We start from the raw sequence: 15,041 nt of genomic DNA on the forward strand, positions 1-15,041 counted from the left end.
CTCATCATGGCTTCACAAATACATCTTCGGATTGTCATTGTTGGCAGTGGCATCGCAGGACTAGCATCTGCCATTGCCTTACGAGGCCCGAACCGCGAGATCACTATTCTTGAACAATCACGTCTGTCGTCAGAGATTGGCGCAACAATATCTCTCCAGCCAAATGCGACGCGCATCATAAAGGAAACTTGGGGTGTGAGCGACCTGCTGGAAGCTTCAAATGGCATGGTGGATAGTGGATTCCGTATCTTTAATTCGGATGGCAAAATGGTCAACGAAATTCCACTGCTCGTACAAAAGAAATATGGAGCCGACCGGATTATGTGGCATCGACAAGACCTGCATGCACAATTGACAAAGGTTGTCAAAGACCCTGCGAGAAGTGGACCAGTTCCTGTAGTTCAGACCTCTTCCCGTGTTGTCGACTGCGATTGCGAGGCGGGAATCATCAAACTAGAAGACGGAGAAACCATTCAGGCAGACATCATCATTGGCGCCGACGGCATACATAGCGTTTTGCGACCGCTAGTAGCAGGAAAAGAGATCAAGCCAAAGCCTACAGGCGCATCATGCTATCGACTCATGATGACTTCAGAAGAAGTCCGGCAAAAAGCACCAGAATTCGCAGCACACATCAACCCATCCGAGCCCTACACATCAATGTTCATGGCCCATGACTGCCGCCTCATCATGGGCCCCGCCCGCAACGGCGAAATCTTCAGCGTCGTCGCTCTCGTCCCTGACGACAAAATGAACGAAGACCCGGACAAAGCCCAGTCATGGGTGACAGAAGGCGACCGCCAGAAGATGCTCGAGACATTCAAAGACTTCCCAGACTGGACCAAAGACATGCTCAAACTCCCCGACCGCATCGGCCTCTGGCAACTCCGCGACATCGACCCGCTGGATACTTGGGTCCGCGGCCGCGTCATCCTCATCGGCGACGCAGCACACGCCATGCTACCCACGCAGGGCCAAGGCGCGAGCCAGGCGATTGAAGATGCAGAGGCCCTTGGTGCGTATATAAATACTCTGCAAGGAGGAGGACCACCGGTCAAGCCAGAAGAGGTAACAGCACGCCTGAACCAGGTATTTGAAGCGCGATACGAGCGAGCGAGTTTGATCCAGAAGTTCAGTCGTGACTCGGCGAAGCCGGCGACGGAGAAGGGCAGCAATGAGATTAAGATGCGGCCGGATGAGTTTATGGATTATAATTGTCAGTATAGGGGCGCGGTGGAGTGGCAGAGGCAGAGGGCTGTTAGGTTGAGTGCGTAGGAGCTGACGTAATGAATGAGGGGGTGGTGTTGAGCCTTTTCTGGGGTTAACGTAGTAGTGGAATTTACAAAGACCATCTGTTCTGTTTTTGCCCACATTTCCCTCCGAAGGGGACTTTTGTTGCTGGTTACTGTGCCCGCATGTTCCGTGCGGACCACATGATCCGATTGTCAACTTCCGATGTGGGCGGGCTAGCGTGTTGGGAGGTGAGCGCTGCTAGTAACATGCATGTGAACTTTGCTCGAGCTTTTAACACTAACCATATCCCTCACATAAGTTCTCCTTGTGGTAGTTCAAACAAACTGAACTCCATTGGTCAATCAAACTTTACCCCGCATCCTCGGCACTGAAATGCGGAGGAGGGTTATACACGACTCGGGCACCTGTACTCCGATCTTTATAGTAAAAGGAGCTCGTCCCTTTCACAGTCCCGTACTGGCCCGTTACACACCATAGATAGGTCTAGCCCTCTGCCACTTGCAGCGGAATGTGGAGAAAGTACGCAAGTCGTGAACCCATACTCCCCGGGGGGGACTTCAGCCTCTATTCAGCTGCAAGATGGCGCTTGTTAGATTTATCATAATGCCTGCACAACCTCCTCTTCATAGAGCTCCCCCCGGCTCTCCACCTCCATTGAGTTCAATCATTTCGATTTTTCTTTTTCTTCTTCTTCCCGGGTAAAGAAGACATCCGTGAAAGATGGCTGAACCAAACCCACACGCATGGCTGGATGACAAAGGCGATGTCGAAATCAACTACATAGAAGATATTCAACCCCCCCAAGACCATACCCACTCACACGTCAAAGGCAACGCCTTCCTCGTCCGCGAAGATGGCCAAATTCGTAAAATCCCCATTCCATCATCCAATCCCAACGATCCGCTCAACTTTTCTCGCTGGGAAAAATACGGCCTCATATTTTGTTGCTGCTGGTTCTCCATCATGGGTCTCTCCATTGCCAGCGGCCTAGGTGCAATCCTGAATGTCTTTTTCCAAATGTACACGCCCCAGGGATATACAGCTGATGAGATTGTCTTTTTAATCACTCTTCCTACACTTTGTATCGGACTCGGTAAGTTCCTTGTTCTTCTTCTCGCCCAAAAACTTTATAACCCCATAAAAGAAAGCAAAGAAAGAAACAGTTGATTTGATCTTTTTTTTATGGAAGAGTGGAGGGGCTTTGAACTGAACATGGGTGAAATGACTGATGGAAATTAATAAAAAAAATAAAATAGGAAACTACATTATCCTCCCTCTAGCACTAGCATACGGCCGTCGCCCAGTGTTCCTTGTCTCCATGGTCATCCTCCTCGCAGCGACCATCGCCGCCGCCGTGCAAAACAGCTACAACGGCCATCTCGCCTCGCGCATCGTGCAGGGCCTCGCTACAGGCGCCTCGGAATCGCTTCTCCCCCTGATGCTCACCGAAATCACCTTTCTGCACGAACGCGGGCGCATCTTCGGGCTCTACTGGACGGTCCAGAACGCACTTAGCTCGTGCATCAATCTCGCCAGCACGTATCTGAACGAAGCCATGGGATGGCGGTGGTACTACTGGGTTTTCGTCATCACCATCGCGTTTGGACTGGTGCTTGCGTTTTTGCTCGCCTTCGAAACACAGTTTACGCGGTCGCCCGCCAGTCTGGATGGACTGCTGGTTTGGACTGATGAGTTTGGCGTCACGAGGATTGTGCCGGATGAGGAGGCGCAGGAGCACCTCGCGCGCATGGCCGATAAGGGCTTGCGCGTGCGAGAACAGAGTGCCGAGCCGAACCAGGCGCATGTACCGCGGAAGACGTATCTGCAGAAGCTCAGGCCTTGGTCGCCGGTTCAGAAACAGCCGGTTAGGATCGTGGTCTTGACGTATTTGCATATGCTCCAGAGTTTGTATTCGCCGGGTATCCTCTTTGCCATCTTGAGTTCGTCGGTTGCGCTTGGCTGCGCGGTCGGCATGTCACTGACGTACAACACCGTGTTGCACGAGAACTACGGGTGGGATGTGAAGAACATTGGGCTTATCAACGTTGGCGGCGTCATTGGCGCCGTGCTGGGAATGATGTATTGCACATTCATCGGCGACAAGTTCGTTCTCTATGCTGCGCGACGAAACAAGGGCATTCACAAGCCGGAACACCACCTCATTGTTCTCATCCCACCGGCTATCATTGGTGCCGCAATGCTGGTTCTCTACGGCTGCACTGCTGGAGGCGACGCAACTTGGTGGGGCCCATACATGGCGTGGACACTGTTCCAATACACGTTTACCGCAGTGCTCATCGTGTCCACGACGTTTGCGTCTGAAGCTGGGGCACAGCACCCAGGGCCTGCACTGGTTGTTGTTGTGGGGACAAAGAATATTGTTTCTTTTGGTCTTACGTATGGCCTCACGCCCATGGTTGCAAAACATGGGTACAAGTGGGCGTTTGGTGTATTGGCAGGTATTTACAGCGCCATCTTCTTGCTCGGTATTCCGGTTTATTATTTAAATCCCATTTGGCGAGCGAGGAGTAAGAAGAATTAGCGAAAAATGAGAGTAGTACTGAATTATGAAGTCGTCAGGGAAGATAATGAATACGTTTCAAGTGTCTCATATTCCATCAGAATTGGGAAACTGCTTTTGGTTTGGACATGGCAAGAGTGCAGTCAATGGAGAGTTTACTGGATATCAATGTCACTACGCTTCATGTACATGGAATGAGCAAAATAGTCATAGAAGAGTTCCATCTAACCTGAAGCTATCATGAACGCCTCACCATTATGCATTCATGGCCGTGCCTATCTCCTCGTATTATCGCCACAAGTGTCCGTGCAAAACACAAGACATATCGTTCATGTCCACCTGAACCATCTGTATCCATTGCCTACTCGGATGAATTCGACAAAAACGGTCCTCCTGAAGTAGACGATGCCGTGGCATAAGTCTACCAACCTCCATTACCAGCGTCATTCCAAGAAGCTTCACCGGTAGCAGCAGCAGAGTCACCCGTATCTCCACCCCAGCCACCACCCGCATCACCACCGGTATCGTCGTTGGTATCAGCAATCGGAGCCTTGCAACGCTATTCAGGTTAGCATGAACTCCTTCCAAAATATGAGGAATGCTTACCTTGGGTCCATGTCCCAGCTCGCCGCAGTTGCTGCACTTGTGCTTGGACCAGTCTTTGGGTTCGGGACAATCACGAGAGAAATGGCCCATCTGCTCACAATTGCGACAGACAACGGTGTCGGGATTGCGAGGTTGATAACACTCCTTAGCCATGTGCTCGGTCGATCCACAGTTGCGACAGGTACGGGCGGCGACGTTAGGACACTATGAGCTGTCAGTATGTATTGAGTAACCAGTATCTATGTGTGCACTGACATCCTTGGAAAAGTGGCCCATCTCGTTGCACTTGCGACACTCGACGCCCTCGGCTGAACGAGGCTCGGGACATTCCTTAGCATTATGGCCTTCCTGCTTGCAGTTCTTGCAGGCAAACGGATTGAAGCGCTCTTTGGTACAGTCGCGGGCTCGATGACCGATTTCCTTGCAGTTCACGCACTGGATCTCGGGCTGGTGCGTATCGCGTTCAACTTGCTCTTGTTTGCAGTACTGCTTGTATGTTAGTCTGAAATTCTTCAAATCAGGAGGCCTGACTCAATATACTGACCTTGCGAATGTGACCAAGCTCACCGCAGTTGCCACACAGTGGTACACCACGGTCTTGGACATCGCCACAAGATGCAAGACGCTCCATGTTCTGAGCAGGGCTTTCAGGCCAGCCTTGGGCCAATTTGGGGCGACGAGGCTTTGGAGAGAGCTGGAAAGTCAAGACGTACTCGCGGTCGGGGTTGCCAATGAGGTCAACAATGGTCATGTTGATAGGTATCTCCTCCTTTTTAGCAATCAGATAGATGCCGAGACCATCTTCACGCAGAGCTTCCTCAACAGCTGGAAGACTGAACTGGTCCATGGTGGCACGAGCGTACGCCTTCAGACAGACACGGAACACGTCGAAGTCTTTTTCTTTGGCGGCATCGATGAGGGCAACCCATGCAGCTTCAGCACCCATCTCAGGAACACCAGACCAGTTGACAGAGCGACGGGACTTGCAATCGATCGCACGGTGACCTGGTTGGTCACAGAGCTTGCACACACCATCAAAGGGGCGCTGGACGCGCTCGTTTGTACAGTCAGCCTTGTTGTGGCCAACTTGACCACAGTTGAAGCACTCCCCAGTAAGGCCGCTGCCGCCCTCAGGCTTTGATGGACAGTCACGGGCATAGTGGCCTGACTGCTTGCAACTGTTTACGTGTGTCAGTATAGCCAAAGTGATGGTTCTGGGTCTCACTCACATCCGGCAGCTATCGTCGCCACCAGCATCAGCACCAGCGTTGTTGCTGCCACCACCCCAGTCATCACCATCAGTTAGAGGAGGGTCCCAGCGAGGAGCACCGCCTGTACAGAAAATTAGTGTGAGCTCGCGGCATTTGCGTGCCATGCCACTTACCTGAGGCATCCCAGCTCATAGTGAGTGATGCTTGCTGCAGTGAGGCTACGGTGTTGTTGGCGTGTAGTATAGTAGAAGAGGTTTTGCAGTACAAGTACAAAACTTGAAGCAGACGATTGGCACAGATTGAAAAGTTTGCCGTGGAGATGAGGTAGTCGCACTGGTCGCTTCTACTTTATTTACACGCCTGGGGTCCGTGCTCAAACCTGCAGGTCAAACTGAAGGTGAGGGTGAGTAAGGCGGCATGCCTTGCAACAGAGAGTATATCACAGGTGAGAGGGATTTATGAGTCTACTGTAGGTGAACCCGAGAGACGCAGACAATGCTGCAGTCACTAAAGAAGAGGTTCAAGATGTTTTACGTTGTTGGATACATACTAAATGAAATCAACTCATCAGGACACATGCCACCTGAAAACAAGTCGTGACGTGTCTCCTTGTCCTAAAAGAAAAAAGAAGCTGGTATCATGTCATAAAACTCCAACGCAAGACAAAAATGCCTATTTCGTAATGCGACAACATGCTCCTTGAAGTCACACAAACCTGAAAAACTCCCACAAGATGCGTAGGCGGACACACCCTGATTTGGGTTCCCCCATGGAACAAATAACCAAACATGGCCAAATCTAGACACCGCGGAACTGATGGTAATGTTAGCGTAGGCCCAACGTATAGTATCTTGCATGTTTCCACTTACTGCTCGGACAACCAAGAACCACATTGCACCAATGAACCTGAAAGCCGACAGGCCTGCAACACTGTACAGAACAACAGCCAGGTAAATGGTAGCAGCATCGTTCCTTTTCTTCTGTGCCTCATCCGGAGTGCTGACGGTGAGCTCCAGGCCGCCCGACTGCAGAACCAAGGCTGTCAGACCCAAGTTGCAAAACATCCAGAACAAGACGACACCGGATCGGAAACCCTTGTAATAATCTTCCTGCTTCTCACTCGCTGAAGGGACCTTCTTCTCCTCGACCCACTTAGTGCTAAACACTTTCAGTTCTTCCTCATATTGTGTGTTGAGATCAGCATCGTCGGTGGGTGCTTGAATGTCGGCTTTACCGTCGGCTTTTGTGACGACCGAAGGCAGCTTTTCTGGTTTATCATCTCCCTTTGTACCCCAGGTGATGTCGTGCGTGTTGCAGAAAGCGTAGACGTTGAGAATATTGATGTACGTCGGGGTCATGAGAAGATATTGGAAGAAGGAAGTGAACATGTGCCATGGATCCAAGAAGATGATGGAGACGAGGAACCACATGACATACGTCGACAGTAGCGAGATGATCAACGTGGCAAAAATCCTATCCCTGAACAAATCCGCAAAGTTGAAGCCGCCGTTGGCAGCGATCTGGCCCTGGACGGAACGGACACTGATGAAGATGGATGCAAATATGAGGTATGCCATGATGATACACCAAAAGTAGACCATGGACATGTACCACTTGTTGGAACCCTGCGGTCGATTACCCAATGACAGGATGAAACAGGTGATCAAGACAGCAATATAGAGCCATTCAAACACAATGAAGAGAACCTTGCCAGCAGTGCCGAGTTCGTTCTGCAGGGAAGCCGTGAGAATGCGGAAGACGAGGAAGAAGTTACCGAGGGCGAACCAAGCAAAGATCATGCTAATCGTCTGGTAGACAAACTCGACGAGGAACATCATTTTTCGCAAGAAAGAATGATCACTGCGGAAGATGTCGAAAGAGTGGGCCAAGGCATACACGGCAGCGAAGAAGGAACCGTTAAGCCAGCGACGACGCTGACTGATGAACTCGGCCATGGTGGTAGGGACATCAGTTTCTCCGGTAGCCGACTTTACGTATTGCAAGATCCAGTGGCAATTGCGTTTGGAAACCAACTCGAAACAGAGGATACGATCTTCAGCCAAGTACATATTGGCAGTGAAAATACCAGCATTGGCGCCGTGCATCTTCTCGCCAGCAAAATACTTCTCCAACGGACCCTGTCCAGCCTTGTCGTTCTGAAGAGCGACATATCTGTAGGCTGAGAAAGCACCGGGAAGCACACTGATGAAACCAAAGGCGGATTCCAAAGGCTTGTCCAGAATATTGCTCATCTTGTACTCAAAGTTCTGAGTTGCCACGAGCGGATTCAGAAGCTTCTTTCCATGCACCAACATGGCCTTGATCTCACCACAGGCACCAGCGCACATGGGCTCGAGATCAAAGGCCTTCCATAGTTGGTACACGGAATCCTTTCCAGGTTTGGTACCCGCATCGATGAGCACACAGACATTTGGATCGAGGACGGCACCGAAAGCCTGGAAGAACCAGCGATGCGAGTTGATCTTTTTCTGGTTCTTTTCTTTGAGACAGAAGAGCATCTGCACAGGGGTGTTGCCCTTTTTGACATTGACGACACCCTTCTTGATGTCCAGTGTCATCTGGGTAGTGTACTCGTAGATATGGGCAGTCACATCCTTGCCGTTAACTTGCTGCTTGGCAATGCCGTCCTGGTATACACCGAGACCAGCTAGTACGGCACGGGTTCGCGGATTGATCTTGGCACGACCATCGCTGACGACGCATACGACGATCTTTTTCCACGCGTCCTTGCCCCACGTTTTACTGTTGGTTCGCGAGTTCATGTACTCAATGTTCTTGATTACGCCGCTCATTGTGCGCGCGAACAGCTCGTCTTCCTCGTTGTACATGGTAATGACAATGAACAGCTCCGTGTGTCGCGGCTTGGCAAACAGCTTCTGGCGAAGGGTGAAGCGCTCTGCATCAAAGTCTGCAGGATCGCATGTGGCGGCGGAGTAGCGCATGTGTGTGAACTCGTCACGCTCGGGGGGCTGTGCATGCGGCACTTGGTTCAGCAGCCGTGGCGGAATCGGGCAGTCGAGAACCAAGTTACCCTTGAACAACTGGACTTCCTTGACCGTTTTCCATCTTTTAATCGGTGCTTGGCTGGGTGGCGGTGCTGGCTCATCGTGAAACGGGTTCTCTGGGTCCATGTCTTCCGGGTCGTGAGGATCTGGGCCATATGAGTTGGCGGTTTGCATCATAGGTCTGTTCATGTCGTCGTCCTGCCAGTAGTGTGTAGGCTGGGTGCCGTATCCCGCACCGGGGCTCTCGTCATGAGGAGTTGGGTCGTAAGGCTGGTTGTAGTATGCATCGTGGTGTTGTTGGGGGTCAAATGAGTAGTTGTTTTCGTGCCGCTGCGGTCGTGGGTCGTAGTCGTCGTGATAGTTACCTCCAGCGTATGGGATATTTTCTACCGAATACTGCATTTTGTTAGCCTGCGGTGTTTTGGGGGGCATGTTGCGACCATATTAAAGTGCCGTAACAGCTCTCAGAATGTCTCATGCCGTGCATCCGACGTACACTTGGTTGTAGGGGCAAGCGGTCACTGGACGCAATTGCTGGGTTGGGTCCCATGGGAATCTCCAAGACGCCCGACGGCGAGGGGGAGGTATATCGATCTTCGAGTTGGTAGCCTCGGAGCGGCTGTCCGGGAGAGGGCGTGCGCCCATTTCCTCGTCGTGGATCCATCTCGAACGGGTCGTCGTTGCCGCCCGGGTGGTCTGGACAGCACTGTTAGTGTTGCGATATGGTAGCTGGTCGGTGAGGTAGGAAGGCAGGGAAACAAAGGACAGTAGGCAGAGAGTGGTCACAGGGTGCTTGCGAGGGCGCGTATGGACGGAAGCGGTGCTCCGTGTGCACTCACCTAGTCTGTTGTATGACATGCCGACGTGATTTCCGTGGTGCGGCCGCAACCTTAGTAGTTCAATCTGGCGGCAATGCGGCAACCGAAACCACAGTCCAAAACGTTAATGAGAAGAATGGCGCGACAGCAAATCCAGAGGCGCAGCCGTTGTTGTGCTCGTCGTATAAGCGTTGCGGGATAGAGGGCAGGAATATGTATCGTGTTTCAGGTGGGCTTGGTGGGTCACAAAAGCTGCAGGGTGCACCGCAGTTGTTTACCACAGCAACCAGCGGGCACAAGTGGGTAATGATGTAACGGCGGGCAGGAGCAGGGCACAAGGCCGGATACGAGGCTGGCCCAGGCAAAGAACGGAACGATGATGGAATGTGTTTTTTTGCTTTGAAGTCTCGACGTCTCTCAGCCGGTCGAGTATGCGGGCGGGTGGGTGCACGTTGAAGTATCTATGTACGCAGCTGCCAAGCAGGGCAGGCGGGCAAGGCAAGGCAAGTCCAAGTTGCGACTGCGACTGCGACTGCGACTGCGCGCCATTCGCTGCGCAATGGGCGTGGGCATGGCCGCCACACTCCTCAGCCTTCACAGCCGCACCCAGTGACGACGCCATGCATGTGACCGCCCTGCTTATGCAACGCACTGCCGTTAATAGACGACGCGACTGCTACGGATGAGACATGGCGGGCCTGCGTCTTGACAGCATTTGCCTGCCTGCAGTGCCATGTCTTCCTTTCGTCTTGTGTTGCATGAGTTGCACTTGCTGCTGCAGTCGACACACTACCTACCCACAGCCGCAGGCGGATGCTGGTGCACGCCTAACGCACCAAGTGCTTATCCAGCCGTGGCTGCGCATGAGTAGCAAGCCCCTCAAGCCCCAAATCCTCGTCTCTTTTTGGCGCACTTGGCGAGGCGAGTCATACCACTCGACTATTAGACCCGATCATTTTTATTTTCTGGCACATACGGCCATAGGATCTCAGGCAGCAAGAAAACCCGTTCGATCTTTCATATTTAAGCTGGATACCGGCGGACTAGTAGTCAGGTGGGTGACCACTGGCGAATCCCCGCTGTCGTATGTTTTTGGTCGTATTTTGGAACTTGAATTTTGGCAGATTTCGCAAGAATCACGTGGCTAGGACTTGGCGTGCCTACAAGTCGTGTAGATGCATGCGTCCAAGTACACATGTATGTAGTAGAGACTAAGTTGCCTTGCAAACCCTGGGACCGAAACACGCGTGGCCGGTCCCTGTCTGTGCCTGTGCATATGCCGTACATCGTCTTGGCACCCAATCCGTCCCACCATCCCCAGATCTTCGCTCGCTTCTCCACAGGCACAGACATAGCCAAACACTGGCCAACTTTTTTTTTGGTGTACCATACCATATCACACCATCTATAGACGCGACGCCCCCTCCACACACACACACACACACACATCGAAACAATGGGCGAATCGACCTCCCCGCAGCCTGTCGCCGTCCTCTTCGTCTGCCTTGGAAACATCTGTATCTACACCACCATCCCTCGCTTGCTGCACACCACTAACTTGGCCACGTCCAGGCCGCTCCACAATGGCAGAAGGCGTCTTCCAGTCCCTCACACGACCGGCCGGAAAATCCCCACACCCACTGATTTCCCACATCGACTCATGCGGCACCGGCGCATACCACATCGGCTCCGACCCAGACTCGCGCACAATGGCCACCCTCCGCAAGAACAACATCACCTCGTACCGCCACTCGGCCCGCAAGTTCTCGCCCGCCACCGACTTTGACAAGTTTGACTACATCTTCGCCATGGACGACGAGAACCTGGCTGACCTGGAGAGCTTGCGCCAGAGGGAAGTCAAGAAGAGGGGTGGCGAGGACGGCATTGGCCAGGTCATGCTGTTTGGCGAGTTTGGCGGCAAGAGGAGAAAGTACAGAGGCAGAGAGATGGGCGAGGAGATTGCCGATCCATACTATGGCGGCGACGATGGATTCACCATTGCCTACGAGCAGGCCCAGCGATTCGGAAAGGCATTCTTGGAAAAGCTCGAGGCGGGAGAGTTGAGCTGAGATTGGGGGGTGTTGACATAGCACCAACGACGGTGGTTGGAGGACTCGTCTGTGAGCAGAGCCTCGTTTTGATACCCATAGACTGGCCATGGGCTAGAGTGCATTTTTACATTACACGAAATCATGTCGACTTGTTGCGTTCCTCGTTTTCCTCCTGGGTATATACTCCGCTCGCGCCGTCGTCATGAATTTTGCTTAATCTGTCTCTCGAGATCCAGCAGCTTCTCCACCATCTTTCCTCGCATAAACTCGGTCAATCCCAATCTACGCCATTGTCAGTCGTCAATTGCTCGGCCAAATTCCCACGTCATCTTGGTACTCACATTCCCTCCCTCGTCACAATGCGATATGTCCCGCTGTTCTGCCACGCCCCATCACCTCCATTCAGCCTCCCATGCGCATCCACCTCTACACTTCCAAATATATCCTCGGGCCAAGCAATGCGCCCATAGTCTGGCGGGTTCCTCAAATCGCTCACATGTATCCACCCTCCGTGTCCCCCTCCCCCCATACCTCCCTGGTGATTTGCCCCGCCTGCACCATCATTCGGCTGCGACAGATTGGAGCCACCGGGCGACGCGTAAACAGCTGCTTGCGACTGAACGTAGGGATCCTGCGCCGCATGCGCCGCAAACACCGAGTACAGTATCGGCAGAAACTGGGGGTTTTCGGTAAAATTGCGCGGTGTGGGCGGCAGAGCCGTGCAGGTGCCGATTGCGAGTTGAGGTGTTGGTGGTTCCGTGGGGAGAAGTGATAGCAATTGTTTGCTTGGATCAAATGGATCTCTGTGTACGTACTATAACATTCTTGCGTTAGTGTCGAGACCATGTGATATAGGGCTAAGAGTATTACAATGTGCGGGTTCTCGGCCAATGTCGAAGCAGGCCGCGTGCCTCGAAGCCGAAGTGTTGTTCGCGATGCAGGCACCACACGGCGCGATGAGCGCACAAATGTGTTGGCGAGCATTTGGTATAGTACTGGGCACATTGTGGGTTATGCAGACAAAGCTGGGTAGCTTGGAGATTGAAGTTTATTTTTTCTTGCACGGCAACAACAGCAAAAAAAAAGCTCGGATTTGAGAAAGTCTGCGAATCACGAAAAGATGGGGATGAGACAACCATGACGAAGTGCATCTCGGAAGTCCGATCGCTTTGGCGGACTACTAGTTAGTACTAGCGGGCAAGATCATCTGCTACTACGTACTTAGCGCCTCTTTCTTGCACCTCATCTCACAAATCGCCCTTGGACTCTGTGCATTCCAAGGGGTACAATAGTCCAAAAGAAACCATTACACCCGTTCTCCACACTATGTCGCTGTGATCGGGTGCCAATTGTCCATCTTCATCGTGCCGCCATTATACGCGGCCGTGCCCGCAGTCCGCACCCTCAACCCCGGCGTTGTCCAGGCACAAGCCCCAAAAACGCCATTCTGCGCTGCGACTTCACTCACAGGGATTCCGAGCGTAGGCGTGTATTCGGCCTGGTAGATGGTCTCGCTCGCGCCGCAGCCCCACCATCCGCAGTACTCGGATGCGCGCACGGTAGCGAGGTCTGCGACGGAGAAGCCAGGAGACCCGTGGAAGGTGCAGTATCGACGTTGACCCGAGCCCGCGCATACACGTGAGATGGTTACTATGTCGGACTCGCGCTGTGCCACTGTCAAGAGCGAGGCGGTTGTCGATGGCGCGAAGACGTCTGTGTTGGTCGCCGTGTTGGTGTTGCCGATCAGTGAGGCCCGGCCTGTGAGTGTCTGGAGAACTGCGTTGCGTAGCAGATAGTATACGCTTGGACTCGTCATGGTTACGCCAGAAACTATGGCAGTCCTAGCTTGTCCAGACGTAGTAGTAGTGTTTGTGCTATTGGTGTCGCAAAATGCCGGTCCAGAGGGAATAGCAGTAGTAGGCCAGTAGAACGCTTCCCACGTTCCTCCTTCAAGATAGCATGGAGGCTGTGACGGCACGGTTCCATCGTTGAGAACTGTGCATCCGGGTCCTGCAATCGATCCTGTAATGGAAGGGTTCTGCGACAGGAATGATGTACGCCATTTATATGCGTCATTCAGCCTCGTACACAATGCGCCGTAGTCACTAGCGACAGTACAGGTTGGAGAGGGCAATTTGTCAAGTTCTGTGGACCATGGCGGCGTATAGTATGTAGCCTCACCCGTAATCGTGAAGGTGTATGTCTCGGTTACCGTCTGGCATTTTGTCGAACTTGTAGACGCACGAGGGAATCCGTCGCACAGTGTGGTTAGAGACGGCAACGCCGTAGTTTTGCAGTCGAATCTGTCATTGAGATATGTAGAGTACGAATAAGACGTCGTCGACCAGTCATTCCAGGTATAGTTTTCACTGCTCAAAAGCTGGGTGTAGAGGAACCAAGAGGCTGAGCTATAGCTGGCGTGAGCATCCCAGCAACTAATTACACTGGCTGGGATATCCGAGAAGTCGGGTGGTAGAGCGGGAGTGTTTGCAGGCGGTATGGGTGGATGCGTGGGAGCAGGAGCGACGGCAGTATTCGAAGATGCATTTGAGCTCGACGTAGGACTTGGAATCGACTCTGTGTGTGTGAATAAGTCATGGCTGCAATCTCAACATCTGACACTTTCTCATCTTACGCGCCAGCCCCCGAACTTGTAGATATGTAGCAATGATACAGCAAACCCGCAGCATCGTGGAAGACATGTTTGCTTGCTTCGATACCGAGAAAGCATCGCTACTACTCGTCTCAAACGTCTGTTTATAAGTCACTCGACAAAATCTACTACCTTCCCCGCAAGGAAATAATGGCATATTAGCATTACGGGTCAAGCTGAATACATGCACTTGCTCTACCAATATGACCAGCCAATCATAGACTGGGCACCAGGTTCCAATACGATGCTAGCAATTTGAGGGTTTCTATTTCGGGTCTTTGCGCATGCAATGTCAGCACGCTGCATAGAGTATATTGCGGGATGAACCGCCAAGCGGCTGAAATCAGCCCTAAGAAAATTAGCAAAAACGCATTGGGATGGGAACTGCATGGCATTTTTACACGTATGTAAACAGGTTCAATTTTGTCATTGGTAGTAAAGCCAATATTCGTACCTATTGTGACGTGGAAATGAGTGTATCTGTTAGTCAAGGTCGTCTTTTATACCTGAGACATGCACTTCACAAGTGAGCTCTAGGAAATAGTTTGGTGCGCTTTCTAGTTACTCTATATTGATCGTCAGCAAAACTTTCAAGTTGTTACAAGGAAAGGCTAGCTCAGAGGTAGGGAATCCTGGTCCCAGCCGGTGGTTAATAGTCAGCCAAAAGTGGAACTTTCCCGATACAGTGAATTTCCTCATTGTATATCATATGTCACGTTGAAGTCATACCACTTTGTGGGGATCTGTTCGATCTATCGTGGAGTCATGAGTAATCGAGCTCAAGAAGGTAGAGTAGCTACTCCTATTCAGGCAGTCAGGAAAGCTGAATAGTAATTGATAGTGTTGAACTTGTGGGGCGCCTAAAAGATAGTTCCATTGGCTCAGTATCCCGTGACTCTGT

At 52.0% G+C, this 15,041-nt stretch overlaps 7 protein-coding genes across 7 annotated transcripts; 3 read left to right on the plus strand and 4 right to left on the minus strand.

Annotated features, from left to right (window-relative positions):
• Positions 1-6: 6 nt before the first annotated feature.
• On the plus strand, positions 7-1,275 carry PSV08DRAFT_172206 (uncharacterized protein; the record flags this gene model as incomplete). Its single annotated transcript, XM_014224888.1, has 1 exon — positions 7-1,275. One exon carries the CDS (start codon positions 7-9, stop codon positions 1,273-1,275), a length of 1,269 nt encoding a protein of 422 aa, XP_014080363.1.
• Positions 1,276-1,974: 699 nt separating this feature from the next.
• Positions 1,975-3,796, plus strand: PSV08DRAFT_399422 (major facilitator superfamily domain-containing protein; the record flags this gene model as incomplete). Its single annotated transcript, XM_014224889.1, has 2 exons — positions 1,975-2,347; positions 2,511-3,796. The coding sequence occupies 2 exons, from the start codon at positions 1,975-1,977 to the stop codon at positions 3,794-3,796; spliced, it is 1,659 nt and encodes a 552-aa protein (XP_014080364.1).
• A 400-nt stretch (positions 3,797-4,196) lies between these two features.
• Positions 4,197-5,756, minus strand: PSV08DRAFT_171508 (uncharacterized protein; the record flags this gene model as incomplete). Its single annotated transcript, XM_066091857.1, has 5 exons — positions 4,197-4,334; positions 4,382-4,585; positions 4,637-4,867; positions 4,926-5,559; positions 5,611-5,756. The coding sequence occupies 5 exons, from the start codon at positions 5,754-5,756 to the stop codon at positions 4,197-4,199; spliced, it is 1,353 nt and encodes a 450-aa protein (XP_065949882.1).
• A 282-nt stretch (positions 5,757-6,038) lies between these two features.
• PSV08DRAFT_399423 (glycosyltransferase) lies at positions 6,039-9,608 on the minus strand. Its single transcript, XM_014224890.1, has 4 exons — positions 9,458-9,608; positions 9,115-9,314; positions 6,462-9,014; positions 6,039-6,405 (listed from the first exon to the last, which is right to left on the minus strand). Exons 1-4 carry the CDS (start codon positions 9,474-9,476, stop codon positions 6,391-6,393), a joined length of 2,787 nt encoding a protein of 928 aa, XP_014080365.1. The 5' UTR covers positions 9,477-9,608; the 3' UTR covers positions 6,039-6,390.
• Positions 9,609-10,793: 1,185 nt separating this feature from the next.
• Positions 10,794-11,744, plus strand: PSV08DRAFT_217063 (phosphotyrosine protein phosphatase I superfamily). Its single transcript, XM_014224892.2, has 2 exons — positions 10,794-10,953; positions 11,009-11,744. Exons 1-2 carry the CDS (start codon positions 10,893-10,895, stop codon positions 11,503-11,505), a joined length of 558 nt encoding a protein of 185 aa, XP_014080367.1. The 5' UTR covers positions 10,794-10,892; the 3' UTR covers positions 11,506-11,744.
• On the minus strand, positions 11,597-12,633 carry PSV08DRAFT_27437 (uncharacterized protein). Its single transcript, XM_014224893.2, has 3 exons — positions 12,358-12,633; positions 11,829-12,301; positions 11,597-11,769 (listed from the first exon to the last, which is right to left on the minus strand). Exons 1-3 carry the CDS (start codon positions 12,490-12,492, stop codon positions 11,688-11,690), a joined length of 690 nt encoding a protein of 229 aa, XP_014080368.2. The 5' UTR covers positions 12,493-12,633; the 3' UTR covers positions 11,597-11,687.
• PSV08DRAFT_217069 (uncharacterized protein) lies at positions 12,560-14,297 on the minus strand (the record flags this gene model as incomplete). The annotated part of the gene is made up of 2 exons (XM_014224894.1): positions 12,560-14,064; positions 14,273-14,297. The coding sequence occupies 2 exons, from the start codon at positions 14,295-14,297 to the stop codon at positions 12,812-12,814; spliced, it is 1,278 nt and encodes a 425-aa protein (XP_014080369.1). The 3' UTR covers positions 12,560-12,811.
• Positions 14,298-15,041: the final 744 nt, after the last annotated feature.

This window comes from Bipolaris maydis (genome assembly GCF_028858645.1).
Source record: "Bipolaris maydis strain C4 unplaced genomic scaffold PSV08scaffold_2, whole genome shotgun sequence".
NCBI classification, from domain to species: domain Eukaryota; kingdom Fungi; phylum Ascomycota; class Dothideomycetes; order Pleosporales; family Pleosporaceae; genus Bipolaris; species Bipolaris maydis.

What these genes read in the sequence shown, in the direction of transcription:
- PSV08DRAFT_399423 (XM_014224890.1), bottom strand. An exon ending in GCTTGCCCCTACAACCAAGT is followed by an intron (nt 9,015 to 9,114) that starts GTACGTCGGATG and finishes AACAAAATGCAG; the next exon opens with TATTCGGTAGAAAATATCCC.
- PSV08DRAFT_217063 (XM_014224892.2), top strand. Translation starts at nt 10,893, where the DNA reads ATGGGCGAATCGACCTCCCCGCAGCCTGTCGCCGTCCTCTTCGTCTGC. An exon ending in CGTCTGCCTTGGAAACATCT is followed by an intron (nt 10,954 to 11,008) that starts GTATCTACACCA and finishes GGCCACGTCCAG; the next exon opens with GCCGCTCCACAATGGCAGAA.
- PSV08DRAFT_27437 (XM_014224893.2), bottom strand. Translation starts at nt 12,492, where the DNA reads ATGTGCCCAGTACTATACCAAATGCTCGCCAACACATTTGTGCGCTCA. An exon ending in TGGCCGAGAACCCGCACATT is followed by an intron (nt 12,302 to 12,357) that starts GTAATACTCTTA and finishes AGAATGTTATAG; the next exon opens with TACGTACACAGAGATCCATT. An exon ending in ATTGTGACGAGGGAGGGAAT is followed by an intron (nt 11,770 to 11,828) that starts GTGAGTACCAAG and finishes ACAATGGCGTAG; the next exon opens with ATTGGGATTGACCGAGTTTA.